Below are 16,121 nucleotides of genomic sequence, written 5' to 3'. Positions count from 1 at the left end.
CTTCACCAAAAACACGGTCCTGCTGTGGTCAGGCTCCTTGGCCTAGCCCCCCTCCCCGTCCTCCACTTCCGGGATGCATTCCTTCTTATGTCACCAACAGACATAAGTGGTGGAAACTCTCAGACTCTTGGGTCAGGGGCCAGGGCGCTGCAGGTGGTTATGCCATGGGCTCCCCCTGCCCTCCTGGCCTGTGGTTCTCCGGGGCCTTGACCCAGACCACAACCCGCGCCCTTTCTCGTAGGAAGGCCGCGCCTCCATACTCCCGGCCTGTGTGTGCTCTTCCTACTTCATAGGAAACAGAGATCCATACTCCTCATTCGACTTTTTAAAAATATTTTCACTTCCCGAGTCCACAGGGAACAATTCTGCCATTTAGAGCAAGTGGATGTAGCTGCGGGTCATAGGCATACGTATTCATGAGGACGGAGTATCCCAGAAACGTTTTCTGAATGATGAATAAATGAAGCATTACTTCATGGATTAATAAATTCCACAGGTCAAACAATGGTGCGGTCTCCTCTCCGACAAAAATAAAGTGTCAGGACGACGTGAGGCAGGACAGTGAGTAATAAGGGTACCGTGTTCCTTCGCATCAGAAAAATGGGTCCTAGTTAGTTTCCTGAGGCGCTTCCCAACTGAATTCCCAAAACCAGTTAGTACTTCCGGATGTCTACGCACAGACTGGCTTCGGGTCGTGTGGCCGGATGTGCGATTACTTTTGGGCCACTGGAAACCACCTTTCCCAAGCCCACGTTTTTATATCCACCTTGACACATTCACTTGGCGGTGCAGAGATGGGGAGAAAAGCGAGACGAACGAATGGAGGAAGAAAAAGGTATTTAAATGAGGCTCGGATCAAACTCCCAGGAGAGAATTTTAGCAACGGAACAGCCAGGGTATAACACAGGCCAAGGACCTGCTCGGGATCGAACCGCGGTCATTCGGCAGAGGCAAGGGAGCTGGCCAGGGCCTGCCAGACCCAGAGCTCGGCAAGCGGCTCATCTGCCAAACAAAAGGCTTTGTGCTGCTTTTCGGTTTCTTACACCTTATTGCCGACAAGCCGACACTGGAAACTAACTTAAACCTGGGAGCAGGACGACAGATGCCTTGGAGGGAAGAGAGTATTGTCGGGGGGGGGGGGGGGCACACGGGGAAGCAGAGGGTCCAGATCTGCTTCTTGAGCTGGGGGTGGTCACAGGAGGCTTTGCTTTAAGCCACTTGCTGCGTGTATGTTCCACTTCAATCGAAAGAAAAAGCCCCCTGATGCGCTGGGAAAACTTTCTTAAAAGCTCCCCTTCGAGGGGCACCGGGGTGGCTCAGTCGGTTAAGTGTCCGACTTCAGCTCGGGTCATGATCTCACTGTTTGTGGGTTCGAGCCCCGTATCCGGCTCTGTGCTGACCGCTCAGAGCCTGGAGCCTGCCTCCGACTCTGTCTCCCTCTCTCTCTGCCCCTCCTCGGCTTGCGCTCTCTCTCAAAAATAAATAAACATTAAAAAAAATTAAAATAAATAAAAGCTCCCCTTCGAGCCTGGGAGGAAAACTCCATCGGAAGTGTGCTTTCCTAGGATTTGGAATCAGTGAGTACACAGCTAGAAAGAACAGAGTTATCAAGAGTCGGGTAGTCCAACCTGTTCGGTTTTTTTTCTTCAATGTTTATTTTTGAGAGATGGGGGACAGGAGGGGCAGAGAGAGAGAGGGGCACAGAGGGTCCGAAGTGAGCTCTGTGCTGACAGCAGAAAGCCTGATGCGGGCGTTGAACTCATAAATCCTGAGGTCATGACCTGGGCCAAAGTCAAACGCTCAATGGACTGAGCCACCCAGGCGCCCCTGGTCCAACCTGTTCTAAAGGGTCCCGTGAGAGAATCACTTCACGAGTGTTTACAAACTTCTGGGAATGGAGAAGGCCCACTTTGCACCCCAGCCATATCCCCTTCAGGCCTCCAATCGTGCCTCCTCCTTACCCTCCAATCTAGCCTCTGCCTTTGTACAATTCTCCACTCATGCGCACGTGTGCACACACACACACACACACACACACACACACACACAGCCGTGTCCACATCTTGTCAGCCATCAGTCCACATGGCTCTATGTTAAATGACACAGAGTTGAAGACCCTGCCCCCTCCCTTCCAAAAAAAGTCAACACCAGCCAACATGGTGGGCAAATCTCAGAATAAGGAGAATTTATCAAGAAAAATCAATGAAATATCCTCTCCACCACCCTCATCTAATTTGTATACATTTCTGTTTATCTAGCAACTTTTCTAAAATCATTTTATTTTATTCTGAGAGAGAATGCAAGAGGGGGAGAGGGAGAAAATCTTTAAATTTTTTTAATATTTATTTTTGAGAAAGAGACAGAGCAGGAGTCGGGGAGGGGCAGAGAGAAAGGGAGACACAGAATCCGAAGCAGGCTCCGGGCTCGGAGCTGTCAGCACAGAGCCTGATGTGGGGCTCGAACCCACCAGCCATGAGATCCTGACCCGAGCTGAAGTCGGACTCCTCCGACTGAGCCACCCGGGCGCCCTTTGATGCTTTGACTTTATAATGGTGCTAAAGTGATATGCATTCAGTTCTTGGCATCGTGAATTTTTATCATTCCCCGGACTAGCCACAGACAGCACGACACTCTCCTGTGAGGCCGGGCAGTGGCAGTGACTCCCAGGGAACTACGCGATCACAAGGGTCAACAACCACTACGCCACCACCATTCTGTCCCCACACAACCATTCTGCTTTCCACTTGCAGTACGTATTCAGCACGTTACAGGAGATCTTCAACACCTTATTAGTACACAAAACAGTCTTTGTGTTCGTTGATGTTGGCTAATGTGACTGGTCTGAGCACATTTAAGGTAAGCTAGGCTCAGCTAGGATGTTCAATAGGTTAGGTAGATAACGCGCATGGGTTTATTCGCATGTAACCCTATCATGAGTCAAGGAAGATCTGTAGCTACTTTCTCGTGACTATTTCTCTTAACATACTGGTCTCTCAAGGTTCATCCATGTCTGAGCACGTGTCAGAATTTTCTTCCTTTTTAAGGCTGAATAATATTCCATTGTATGTACACACATTTAGTTTGTCCGTGCATCTGCCGACGGATGCCTGGGTTCCTTACGCCCCTCAGCTCTTGTGAATAATCCTGCTATGAATGTGGGCGCACAAATATTTCTTTTGAGACCCCGCTTTTGGTTTTGGGGGGTACACACCTAGAAATAGAAGTACTGGATTGTACGGTCATTCTAGGTTTAACGTTTTGAGGAACAGCCATCCTGGACCAATTCACGTTCCGACCAGCAGCGCCCAAGAGTTCCAATTTTTCCACATCCTTGCCAACACTTGCTATTTTCTGGGGTTTTTGTTGTTTCTTTTTTTGTTTGCTAGAGAGAGAGAGCTAGCACATGCAGGCAATTGCATGAGTTGGGAGAGGGGGCACGAGGGAGAGGGGGCACGAGGGAGAGGGGGCACGAGGGAGAGGGGGCACGAGGGAGAGGGGGCACGAGGGAGAGGGGGCACGAGGGAGAGGGGGCACGAGGGAGAGGGGGCACGAGGGAGAGGGGGCACGAGGGAGAGGGGGCACGAGGGAGAGGGGGCACGAGGGAGAGGGGGCACGAGGGAGAGGGGGCACGAGGGAGAGGGGGCACGAGGGAGAAACCAAAAATATTGGTTTCTGGGCACTGATTAAGGTGCTCAGGGATCTCCTGAGCAAGAAGGTTACTGTTCCATCCATGACCTTGGCACATTAATTTGTCAGCCTTGTGGTCCATGAACCACCCAGAGAGAACAGAGTACCATAAGCTCTTCCAGGGCAGGAACCTCATGCTACCAATGTTTGCTTCCCCCAAAGTACCCACTACAATGCCCAACACACAACACTCAATACATATACATCTTAAAAATAAATTGTGGTTATGGAAGTCCAGTAATCACTACTAATCCCACACCAGTCTGTGTGACTACACACACACACACACACACACACACACACACAGAAACAACCACATACTGTACACATCACAAATTAGCAAATTAGTAATCAAGATAACTTATATTTTCCTTCTAATTTCTTGACTCTCACGAGCTCCCCCCCTTTATTCCTCGTCCATCTCTCACTTCTCTTCTCCCTCTCCACTCCTTTTCTATTCATGTTAGGACCACCCATGGGACATTACCTCCCTTTAGTGACTACCGTCCAACCCCAAGTATGCCCATTTATGAACCAATCACTGGCAAGAGTAGGAGCCTCTGACCAGTCAGGGCCACCCTATCGATGGGGGTGGGGAAAACTGCTGAACCTTCAGTGGAGAAGATGAATCCTGAAATAATCTGGGTTCTGTTTTGAAGAGAGGTGGGGTAATGGTGCTGGGTGGGCAGGCAATCAATCATGTCCCTACACGTCCCCGGTCGACAGCCACAGCCTCAAAATTTGTCAAAACAGTGCCAGAAGGCAGAGTTAGCAGCAGTAGGCAGAAGTTACCAAAATGAAACACTTGTAGCATGATAGAAAAACCTGTTTCCTCTCCAGAGCGGTCCAAAAATGAAATGGGTCACTTTGAGCACCCTCTCACGGTGTTCTCACAATGTGGCCTCCATCACCTGCAGTAGGATAACCTGGCAGGAGACTAACATCTGAGACCCAGGATCCACGGGAAGGTGACTACCTCCCTGCTAAGGGCCAAGTGTAAGACACTACCAGAATCTCTTCCTTCTACAAGATTCTAGGATTCAAACGTTGAATACCAAGGTAGACAGGTGACGTCAAGAGCCCGAGGGTTGACACTTGACATCCGAAGGGTTATGTTATTTGTTAAGTTGGATTGCACGGCCTCATCGCTCTTGAAGACTTCTAACTATGGCAGCAATGTAACGTCGGGGTCATTCACCAGAGTGCTCAGAATGGTTTCTTCTACTAGACTCTTGAAAGGTTACGCACTCGTAAAGGAATTGAAGGAAACTTACAATGAAATCCTCATTCAGTGGTCGTATTAATTCAGTGAAAACCTTAACAATAACTGAGGGCCGGAAAGTAAAAGACAAAAAGACACACAGGCAGTTATGAAATTTAACCGGTTAACATTTCCTTTCTATATCCATTTTAATCCATTAAAATTGAAACCATTCAAAAAGGCAATGTGCTCCCGTGTCCAGAGAGACAACAACCAGGGTCTTGTCCAGAGAGACAAAAAAAAAAAACAACTTACGGTACTCATCTGATTATATGGATGACCCCACATTCCACATTAGAATTTCATTTGAAGCCGGAGAGACTGGGTGCCTGCTACCATATTTGTCTGTCCCCCTCTAGACCACGAAGCCTCTCATGTAAGGATGCAGTCCATCCCAGAGGACCCCTGGCCTCTCTGGAATCCCCAGGCTCATTTGCCTATCTCTGTAAAGCCCCTATCTAGAGAATTCCTTCTACACCCAGCTCCAGCGTCTCTTCCTATCACCGGGAGCCCTCTCCTTCCGCTTGCAGAGCGCCGCGTGTATACATCTAGGATGGCACGGATCACACTCTGAACACCACATCTGTGTCCTCACGCTCCCCTACAAAGGGCATCCTTGAATGCCGAGACCATCCCGCGAACCCTGGTAGCCCCTGGGCTTACCGTAGTTCTGGGTACCTCGTAGGCAGATCCAAAGTTCAGTCAAGACTCCAGCACGTGGCAAGCCGCTGGGCAGGATGGTTTGTGACTGACCCCCCCCAGTAGACTCTGAACTCTCATTGGGTTGTGACAGTATTTAAATGTTTGCTCAGCATGTGTTTGTTGAAGGAAGGAAGGAAGGAAGGAAGGAAGGAAGGAAGGAAGGAAGGAAGGAAGGGTTCCTCCCCTCTAAGAAAGAATCACCTAGTCCACTATAAAAAGAGCTCCCTTTTATTTGGTGCCTGCTGTGTACCAGAAACAACATTAGGAGATAGGAGGTTGGCTCTGTTAATCACCACCACAAACCTGGTATTACTAAATGGTGAGGATAAGTAACTTACCTAAAGTCATAAGCAGGGGAACTGAGATAGGAACTCAGATCCGTTTAACTTGGAAACCCGCTGTCTTTTTACCATTTACATTACCTCCCCTCAAATTTAAAGGTAAGAATCTCTCAAAGGCATTGAAAACAAGAGATATTCAATATGTGGTATCAGATTATGCAAGGTAGTTGCCAGCATCATTGGCAAATTATGCCATTTTGGCCAAATATTGCCATTCCTAGTTATGGAAGGGATTTTTTTTTTATAATATTTTTGAGAGAGAGAGAGAGAGAGAGAGAGAGAGCACGTGTGCCAGAGCACAGGTTGGGGAGGGGCAGAGAGAGAGGGAGACACAGAATCCAAAGCAGGCTCCAGGCTCCGAGCCATCAGCACAGAGCCCAATGCGGGGCTCAAACTCATAGACCGTGAGATCAGGACCTGAGCCGAAGTCAGAGGCTCAACCGACTGAGCCACCCAGGCACTCCTGGTAATGCTTTTACTATCTTATAGATCATAAAAGGGATCCCAACACCAAGCTGCTGCTTTATAATACATTCTCCTTTTTTTTTTTTTTTTTTTTTTTGTAAGTAGGCTTCTCATCCAGGGCACAGCCCAACATGGGGCTTGAACTCATGACCCAGAGACCAAGACCTCAGCGGAGATAGTCAGACACCCAACTGACTGAGTCACCCAGGCACCCCAACAGATTTGCCTTTTAAATCAAATGGAAAATACTCATAATGCCACAGAAACTTAGACCTCAACTCCAAATTAATTGCCCATTTCTTCAATAGTGTTGCTATCATTAAGAATATTTAGATAGGAGTCTGGACAGGATGACCACTCAGGCCAGCGATCAAGTACCGACCTGCTAGTGACCACAAGGTCAAGGCTTCTGATGTTACACAAGACAGCAATAAATGTTACTTTTCAGCCCCAAATTAATCTCTGTGGAGGTGCCTGTTAGCCCCTGGGTTAATGATCCACCTCTTCCGAGCAGCTAATGAGTATTCACTATCTCTTCATCCTTTGGCAACTCCATTTTACGGCCAAGAGTCTAGGCAAGAAGTTGGTCATGAAGGAAGAAAATGGCTTCCCTCTAAAAGGCTCTAGCGATTCTCCTTTTATACAGTAAAATCCAACATTTGGTGTATTCTGGGCAATGGCCCTCCAGGCTTATCCCCACTCCACTAGAACGAGCTCTTGGATCTTTGAAGGATTCCTGCACAGCTGACTCAAACATCTGTTACGCTCCATGCTAACTATGACTAAATAGAAGAAAGAGACCCTCCTTTAAGAAAATATTATATCTACTTACAAGACCCAGAGCCCATGAGCTCCTCCAGGGGCGAGTCTGCTCACGATTAGATCACACAAGCTCCACTGTGGCCGCTTTTGCCCCAACGTTTCCTGATGGCCCTTCCCTTTCCCCTGCACTCACACTGGCTTCACGTCACTGCTCATTACGATGGTGTTTTAAAGTCAAATAAGTGATTCTTGGGGCGCCTGGGTCGCTCAGTTGGTTGAGCGTCCGACTTCGGCTCAGGTCACGATCTCACAGTCTGTGGGTTTGAGCCCCGTGTCGGGCTCTGTGCGGACAGCTCGGAGCCTGGAGCCTGCTTCGGATTCCGCGTCTCCCTCTCTCTCTGTCCCTCCCCTGCCCTCTCTCGCTCATGCTCTCTCAAAAGAAACAAACATTAAATTAAAAAAAAAAATGTTTATCAAATAAGTGATTCTTAAAAAAAAAAAAAAATGTACCAAGGCAATAAAATTGGTATAACCCAGAAATAATCACTATCAAAACTTTAGTACAAAAAGTATTGACGTGCATAGCTTACAGATTAGGTGTCTCACCAATGCATATATTTCAGAAATACTATCATATATTACCCACACATTTGTGTTCCACTTATTTTTTCTTTTTCTTTTTTAAATTCCAGTATAGTTAATATACAATGTTATATTAGTTTCAGGTGGACAGTGTGGGATTGTGACCTGAGCTGAAATCAAGAGCCAGAAGCCCAACCAACTGGGCCACCCAGGCGCCCTAACTGAATACTATTTTTAGAAAGAGCTACGGTGTTCCATTGTATGGATTTATCTTAATTTGTATGTGCTTAATAAGCCTCCCTATCAGCCTGGAGCTTCTTGGAATCTCTGGGCTCCCCCAAATGTTTTAAACTCTAATAGATCTCACTACGCTGTTCTCGAAAGGACGGCTCTGGGTCACACTGCCCGGTGATCTAGAAGGAAAAGCTCTTTCACCAAATTCGTTTCTTTTTTCTTTCCTCTCTCTCTCTCTCTCCTTCTCTCTCTCTCCCCTCTCTCTCCTCTTTCTTTCTTCCTTTCTTTCCTTTTTTTTTTTTGCATACACATAGACGTGCATTCAGGCACAAGGTGAAACATGTTTCTTGATGTGGGTTATGGTCAAAGAAATATGAAAGTCACATGAAAGTCACCGCCTTATCCCGAAAAATTAACAAGAGACTAGAGTTTAAGTAATTTTAAAAATAGGACTGAACCACTATAGTTAGCTTAAGAAATTATTATATTGCCTGAACATTAAAAGATTTCAGAACACCTAGTTAGATTTTCAGAATGATTTCCATGATGGTGACCATCAAAACATACATGTTTCTGTGGCTGAAGACTCAAACATGGCCACCGTGGGCTTTGCCACAGAAGGCTCTCCAGTGATGACTACGCTCCTTCTCCCCCTTCCCACCCCCCCCCCCCCGCCCCCTGCCAGGGGCAAACTGAAAATGAACAGAGCAGAAGGTGGCAGAAAGAACCCTGAGGAAAAAAAAAGCAGTGTTGAGTGGTAAGGAAGGTGGGGCTGCAGGCAAATGACTGGGTCTGGGGCCTTCCAAGCAGGAGGAAGTATCACTTCCTTGCCGGCCCCCTCCCTCGGGCCTCCCGTCAGGCCACTGGCTACAGTTCTGCCCTCTGTGACACAGCTTCCCCGTGGAAAGCAGAAGTGGTCCTCCCTCTCCAGAGGGTCTCTCTGAGATGAGCTTCTCTGTTCCCCTCAACCCCGTGGGGGTTAACATTAACAGGAAGAGGCACCCAGAAGGCCCAAAGGCCAAGAAGACATCATTACTTGAGCTGAGGCACCCAGAAGGCCCGAAGGCCAAGAAGACATCACTACTTGAGCTGAGGCACCCAGAAGGCCCAAAGGCCAAGAAGACATCATTACTTGAGCTGAGGCACCCAGAAGGCCCGAAGGCCAAGAAGACATCACTACTTGAGTTGGAGGTAGAATAAATGCAAACCCATCTCTCCGGTCTCCCCAGCACTGAAAAGTGGGCCCAAGGAAGTCCTGACAGCTCTCCCATGCCCCACAACTGATGCGGTACCCACAGGCAGAGGAAGACGGACTAGAGAGGCACGTTGGCAAAGAGCTTTCAGATGGCACGGCTTGGGATCAACAGAGTCAGTGTAGATGCTCAGAGAAAGGTGGGAGTGTGGGCAGACCCAGCATTATCAGACTTGCCTGAGGTGTGAACTGTAAAAAGCAGAGGAGATAGACTTAAAGGCGCTCTGAGCTACACGAATGGAGACTTCTGCCCAGGGTTCTCCAACTCACCGGAAGCAGAGCCCAGACCAGTAAGAAATACCTACATTGATGGATTCTATAAAGGTCTCACCATTCGTATAATTTTACGGGACATCATTTGTATAAGTCAGCGTTATGAAAAATGAACAGTTACCATGACATGAGCCAATAAACTCTTGCCATAAATGCTCATCTCTTATCATGTCAACTCATGGTTCATGGACCTGGTAAGAGGGTGAACAGAGAGCTGAAGAGGGGGGCCAGAGAAGGGAGACTGGGAATATGTGAGGGTTAATAAAGACAGTCAAACAACCAAACTTTGGAAGAGTTCTATACAAATGAAAGCCATTTCCAGATGGTCAACAGAACTTTCAAGAACTACTTTTGCGGCAAATAAGGAATGCTGACAGCTTATTCAGTACTAAAGGAAAGTGAAGCACAGAACAAGATTGAGGAAAAAGTCCAAGAATGAACAAAGGCTACATCAACGGCCCCTGTAACTTGTTAGCATGGATGTACCTTTATAAAAATTGTTTAATGCTTATTTTTGAGAGAGAGGGAACGCAGGGAGGGGCAGAGAGAGACAGAGGGGGAGACAGAGAATCTGAAGCAGGTTCTGCATTGACAGCAAAAAGCCCGATGTGGGGTTTGAACTCAGGAAGTAAGAGATCATGACCTGAGCCAAAGTCAATTGCTTAACCAACTGAGTCACCCAGGTGCCCATGGATGCACCTTTTAAACACAACATCCCAAATCGTTATTTGAACTTTCTCTTCTAAATTACAAGAGAGCCCAACCAGCTAACTTAAGCCAAGGATATCCAAAAGAGGGCCCAAATCTTTAAACCGGGCTGTTTCAAAAATTCTAATTCCTCAACTGGCAGACTCCTATGCTATTTTCTATACTTGGGCTTCTCCCCTAAATGGGAACTTACTCAAAATAAATTTCAGAAATGATGATAGAGTGAACTCAACATTTCACAACTTAAGTATCAGGAAACCGGGCAACTGTAAGAAATCTTTCAATATTTCTGACTGGGGGGAAAAAAAAAAGACTTCCTCTTACATAGTTGTCCTCTTCTGTCACCAATCTTTAAAGATAACAGGCAATGTGTACCCTCTTGTAAGAGTGTTGGCTTTGAAGGGTACCTTGCTCATAGCAGGTGCTCAGTAAAGGGTAGTGTATGTTTTAACGAGCATCTTCTGGGCCCTATCTCCCTACTTTATATTTTCACCTCAAATGATGCTCCTACTGTTATAACCACCACACAAGGAGGCCTGTAAGGTTCACGGGAGGCATTTCTAGCAGAGGCTGGAGGCAATCCTTGGGCAAAGTATTACCTGAGCACTTCTGTATTAACCAATAAGCACTAATAGCCCCCAAGGCAGTCACTAGAGTTGCTTGGGCAACAGCCGATACAGGGGTCACCGTGGCAGTGATCAGATCTCCCCCCATCCCTGAGCAGGAAGCAGTGCTAAAAGGCACAGAAACGCATCTCCCGGAACATGCCTTAAGTGCCCTGCTTGATGATGCAATCGCCAAAAGATAGAAGAAAATTACCTTGTGGTTCCCCTTTTTGAAAATGTTTATTAAGTGATTTCTTTCCCGTAGTTGAGTACCTACTACAGGGCAAAGGCAGAAAAGTGTGGAACGCTCTGAATATGGAGCCAGAAAACATACCTATTCTGCCCAACGGTGCTACTTTGCCACCTGTAACCTTGGGCAGGACACCAAACCCTTTGTTTTGTACCTGTCCCTGCCCACCCTGGGGTCCATGAGAGGTTCAGATGAAATTATAACTCAGGAAGGCTTCTGACTCTGGGATCAGTGATTCCCAGGAATCGCTCCTGACAAGCAAAAGGGATGAGCACCGTCATCACGATGGGTCATCGATCAACGTCCCAACTAATGACTATCCATGCTTGAGGACATGGGGGTCATGGAGATCAGCAGCGTGAGCTGTGACAACGTTTCGCACCGCAGTCTCAGACACCTTGTGTTCTTATTTACGCAGATGCAAATTATACTACCCATAAGCAAACCCATGCTAATGTTGTTGAATCACAACTCTGTGTATTCATTTGAACCAAATGGCGTCTCCGATGTTTTGAATACAAGTGAAATGGACCTAAGGGGCTTGGACAGTCCTCGATTCACAAAATTGCTGGGCCACTTTTCTGCTAAAAAAGCCCCTGGGGGTTGGGAGGATATGGCAAGGTCTCCATATATGCGGGCAACATCGAGTGGATCGTTTTGATTGGGCAAACGACCTTTAATCCAAATCAAGCCCTTGCTCCCAGCGATACAGCTGAGTAACAGGTCCTGCAGAGAGACTGACCCTGGGAGAACTGGACAGTCAAAAAATGTCCCTCAAATCCCCGTTTCAGAAACCAGGACGGAGGGCCAGCGGGCTTCAAGTGCCTTACGAACCAGCCCTGTTCCTTGACCTTGCGCAGAGCCAAACTCGAAGCCAAACTTCACCCTTTCTTCCAAGTAATCTGGACTCTGCGACAGGCACTGGGGCTAGGGTTTTGGACAAGACAGAGCTGTTTTCACAGAGCCTTCATTGCAGTGGTGAATACAGACACAGACACACACACACACACACACACGGACAAATCATGATATGACGCCAGTTACTGCTATGAAGGAAACGTTGGCCGAACAAACGGACAAGTCATTAACCCAACTTATCCCAAATCACAGCTCTGGTAGATAATGGCAGAGGCCCAAACTTAGGTTTTCCAGTTCCTGTTTTCTCTTCCCTTACCGGGGCCGGCCTCTACCCTTCACTCAGGAAGAGGGTTACCCCACTCTGCCTCCAAAGAGGCCCAGTCACCAAAAGCCGCCTGTGATCAAATTAAATGCCTTCAAGCCTTAAGACATTTAGCTCCTTACCTCCAAACGAAAACCGGGGACTAACTGAATCCCACCCTTTTTCCAGCAGACTTTACTTCATTTAGGAAGGGCTTCTCGGGACTTACTAAATTCCTATACTCCTGTTCCCCCCTGCACGGCTGTGGCTTTGACCTGTGCAGGGACAACAGGCCTGCCCTCCTAAACCCTACAAGTGCCTGTAGGGGCGGTCAACAAATCAAAAGTCAAACATCTTTACTGGCTAGCGCTTAGGGTGAGTGAGACTCCCGGGCACTAGCTGTGCAGACAGCTAATCTCCGGTGCATTTATTAAGCACATTTACTAGGAGGGTCAGGTGGCTAAATCGGACCATGTAGTCTTAGGTTTAAAATCAACAAATTGCAAAGAACCAGGGAACCCTGTTTTGATAGAGTTACTGTATTTGCGACAAATAACAGCGCCATTTACAGAATGCCTGTGTGTGTACTTGGGGCTTTGCATGCAATACACAGCTCAGAAAGTAAATATGTTCTTCCAGAGATGAAAAAAACCCACGCAGGTAATTTCAGTAATAGGCCCAAGCTGGTACTGCAAGGCCCGATTCAACTCGGGTTTCTGGCAAAGAAGTTGGGTGGGTTTGGGATAATACACACACACACACACACACACACACACACACGAATGGAGACACAACCGCACGACCACGTCAGCTATTAGAAAGGAACATCGCAAACGCACAGCTTGGAGAAGATGCCACAGTCGGCCAAGATAACGCAGGAAAGCGGGAACTGACGCTTACACCCTTCCCCCCAAGGCGAAGGAAAGGCAACCCCTGAATTCTTAAAATAACTCTCGCTTCCTCTCCGCCGGCGGAGGCACTGGACTGCTCCTCGGCAGGCGGGGAGGCGCCGGGCTCGGCGGGAGGGTGCCTACCGATTCTGCCGCAGCCCCCCCCCCACCCCACCCCACCCCGACGTCACGCTCGCGAGGAGCCTGGCAGAGGGCCCGGGCCGAGCCCCGTCCCTCACCTCGGGGGGCCCCGGGGCGGCCGGATTTTGCAGCCCGAGGAGTCCCCGCCGGGATCCCCGCCGCGCGCCGGCTCTGCGCGGCGAGGGGCTTCCCCGAGGCGCACCGAGAGTGGCCCGGGCGGGGACGGCAGCCAGCGCTCGGGTCGGCACCGGAGGGACCCGCCGCGCGCCTGCCCTCGCACCCGCACCTCCCACCGCGCCCCTGCGCGCCGCAGCCGAGAGGACACCTGCGGAGCCGCCCGCCCCCGCGTCCGCGCTCCCCCAGGGCCCGGCCACCCACAGGCTGGAGGCATCCGTGCTGCCAGGAGGCGGCGCGCGCCCCCGGCCGCCGCGGCCCGCGCCGACCCCCCCCCAGCCCCCGGCCCCCGGCTCGCCCGGCGCCCGGGACTCCGGCCGGGGACACAGACGCGGCCCCCACCCCCACCCCGCGCCCACCCCACCGGCTAGCTCCGGGGACTCACCAGCTCCGGGTGAAAGTTGCTGGGCGGCGGCGGCGCTCCACGGTGACTCGAGTTCAGAGCGGGGGGCGCGACGGGGCGGCCCCGCGGGGCCGGCGCAGGGTGGGCAGCGAGCTCGGGGCCCGGGGTGGCGCGGCCGCCCCGCCTGCCGCGGGCTGGAGGCTGCAGCGCGTCGGGCCCGGAGGCGCCACGGCAGGGGAGCGAGCGGCCGGCGGCCCGGAGCGGCGGGAGAGGAACTGGCTGTCGCTGGGCTCGGCCGAGAGGTCCCAGCTACTTCCTGGTGCTCGGATTTGCATACTGCGCCGGGAGGGCGGGGAAGTGACCGTTTGGCCTCTGCCCAAGGCTTGGGTCTTCGGCGTGGCCGTCGCGCGAGCTTTGAAGGCAGAGAAACTTGGAGTCGCAGCGTGCCGCTCGGGGGAGTGGAGCCGCTGGGGCCCCACATGCTCCTGTCGACGCGGACAGAAGGCTCTTCCAGGGAGCCCGGCCACGGAGCGCCGGTCGGCCTCCTCGGCTTCTCTTCCAAGCCACTCCCGAAGGTGTCAGGAGGTGGGGTGCCCCTGGCCGCAGAGGGGGCGCGCCCTGAGCCCCAGCATCTGGAGTTCTCCAGAGAGAGGCTGAGATGTGCCGAGTTGACGTGCAGAGTCTCACGGAATTCTTAATGTTCCCAACAGAGTAAGCCCCTGAAGGGTGCCCACGGGGGTGTTCAGGGGGCTGAGCGGGGGCGGAGGGTGGAAGCGGAGTGGAATGGCCTGGCGAATTACCCGGTTCCTCAAAACTTGGACTTCCTTCCCGGAAAACGGAGATAAAGGTGCCTGGGAGGATGAAATGCTCGTGCAAAGGGCTCCTACTGTGCCCTAGCGCGCCGTGATGGTCGCTGCTATTCTCTCATTCCGGCTCTCTCCGCCTCCCCGCATGCGGCACGGTGCTCGGCACACAGCAAGGGCATAATCGTGGTTTGTTGAAAGAACGAGCCCGCCTTCAAGCCCGTGTCCCAACTCAGTAAATGCCACATGCAAGTCCGAGATACTCGTCCCAGCCGTGGCGGAGGCCCAGGTCGAAGCGAGATTCCCCGGGATCCCAGCATTACGCCACGCTGTGGAATTTACAAGGAAATAAATGGCGGCCTGTAGGAGATTTACTCTTGGTATTTATAATAGCGAACAAGTGGGGCCTCTCAGGTGCCAGGCATTGGGCTAAGCACTTCTGACCCATTACCCTTCTCTTTTCCCCCCTGTAATTCTTCTTTTAATCTTTTTTTTTTAATCAAAGTACAGTTGACCCACAATGTTACATTAGTTTCAGGTGCACAACATAGTGATTCAACAAGTCTATATGGCAATGCTGTGCTCACCACAGGTGGAGCTACCATTGACGGGCACCATTCGAGGCTGTTACAGTACCCTTGACCCCATTGCCTACGTTGTGCCTTTCGCCCCCAGGACTTAACTTATTCTCTCACTGGAAGTCTGTGAGCTCCCACTCGCGTCACCTCTTTTGCTCATCTCCCTCCCCCCGTGTCCTCTGGCCACCGTCAGTGTGTCCCCTTTATTTATGGGTCTGTTCCTGCTTTGTTGGTTCTTTTGCTTTGTTGTTTAGATTCCACATATAAGTGAAATCATATGGTGTTTGTCTTTCTCTGACTTCTTTCAGTTAGCATGATGCCCTCTAGATCCATCCATGTGGTCACAAAGACAAGATCTCATCTTATTTTATGGGCAAATAATGTTCCACTGTGTGTGTGTGTGTGTGTGTGTGTGTGTGTGTGTGTGTTTCTATTTGTAATTTTTTGAGGAACTTCCATTCTGTTTTCCACAGTGGCTACACCAGTTTGCATTCCCACCAACAGTGCACGGGGGTTCCTTTTTCTCCACATCCTTGCCAACATTTGTTACCTCTTGTCTTTTTTAGTTTAACCATTCTGACAGGTGTGAGGTGATGTCTCATTGGGGTTTTAATTTGTATTTCCCTGAAGATTGCTGATGTGGAGCACCTTTTCATGTGTCTGTTGGCCATCTGGATGTCGTCTTTGGAAAAGTATCTGTTCAGGTCCCCTGCCCATTTTTTAAATCAGACCATTTTTGGTTTTTTGGTATTGAGTTGTATAAGCTCTTTATATATTTTTGAATGTTAATCCCTTATCAGATATACCATTTGCAAATATCTTCTCCCATTCAGTAGGTTGCCTTTTCATTTTGATGATGGTTTCCTTTGCTGTGCAAAAGCTTTTTACTTTGGTGTAGTCCCAAGAGTTTA

At 49.8% G+C, this 16,121-nt stretch overlaps 1 protein-coding gene across 2 annotated transcripts in view; it reads right to left on the bottom strand.

The window, feature by feature from the left end:
• Positions 1–14,864, bottom strand: part of LYN (LYN proto-oncogene, Src family tyrosine kinase) — a 126,301-nt gene extending 111,437 nt beyond the window's left edge. Inside the window, exon 1 of one of the 2 annotated variants that reach the window (XM_043601096.1) lies at positions 13,872–14,864. In XM_043601096.1, the coding sequence (XP_043457031.1) occupies positions 13,872–14,310 (439 nt within the window). In that variant the 5' untranslated portion in view covers positions 14,311–14,864. The remainder of the gene's footprint in view (positions 1–13,871) is intronic. The other variant, XM_043601097.1, reaches the window with a different exon arrangement.
• Positions 14,865–16,121: the final 1,257 nt, after the last annotated feature.

Source organism: Prionailurus bengalensis, chromosome F2 (assembly GCF_016509475.1).
Source record: "Prionailurus bengalensis isolate Pbe53 chromosome F2, Fcat_Pben_1.1_paternal_pri, whole genome shotgun sequence".
Taxonomy (NCBI): Eukaryota; Metazoa; Chordata; class Mammalia; order Carnivora; family Felidae; genus Prionailurus; species Prionailurus bengalensis.
Note: the sequence above shows the minus strand (reverse complement) of the source record. Positions and strands in the feature narration are given on the sequence as shown.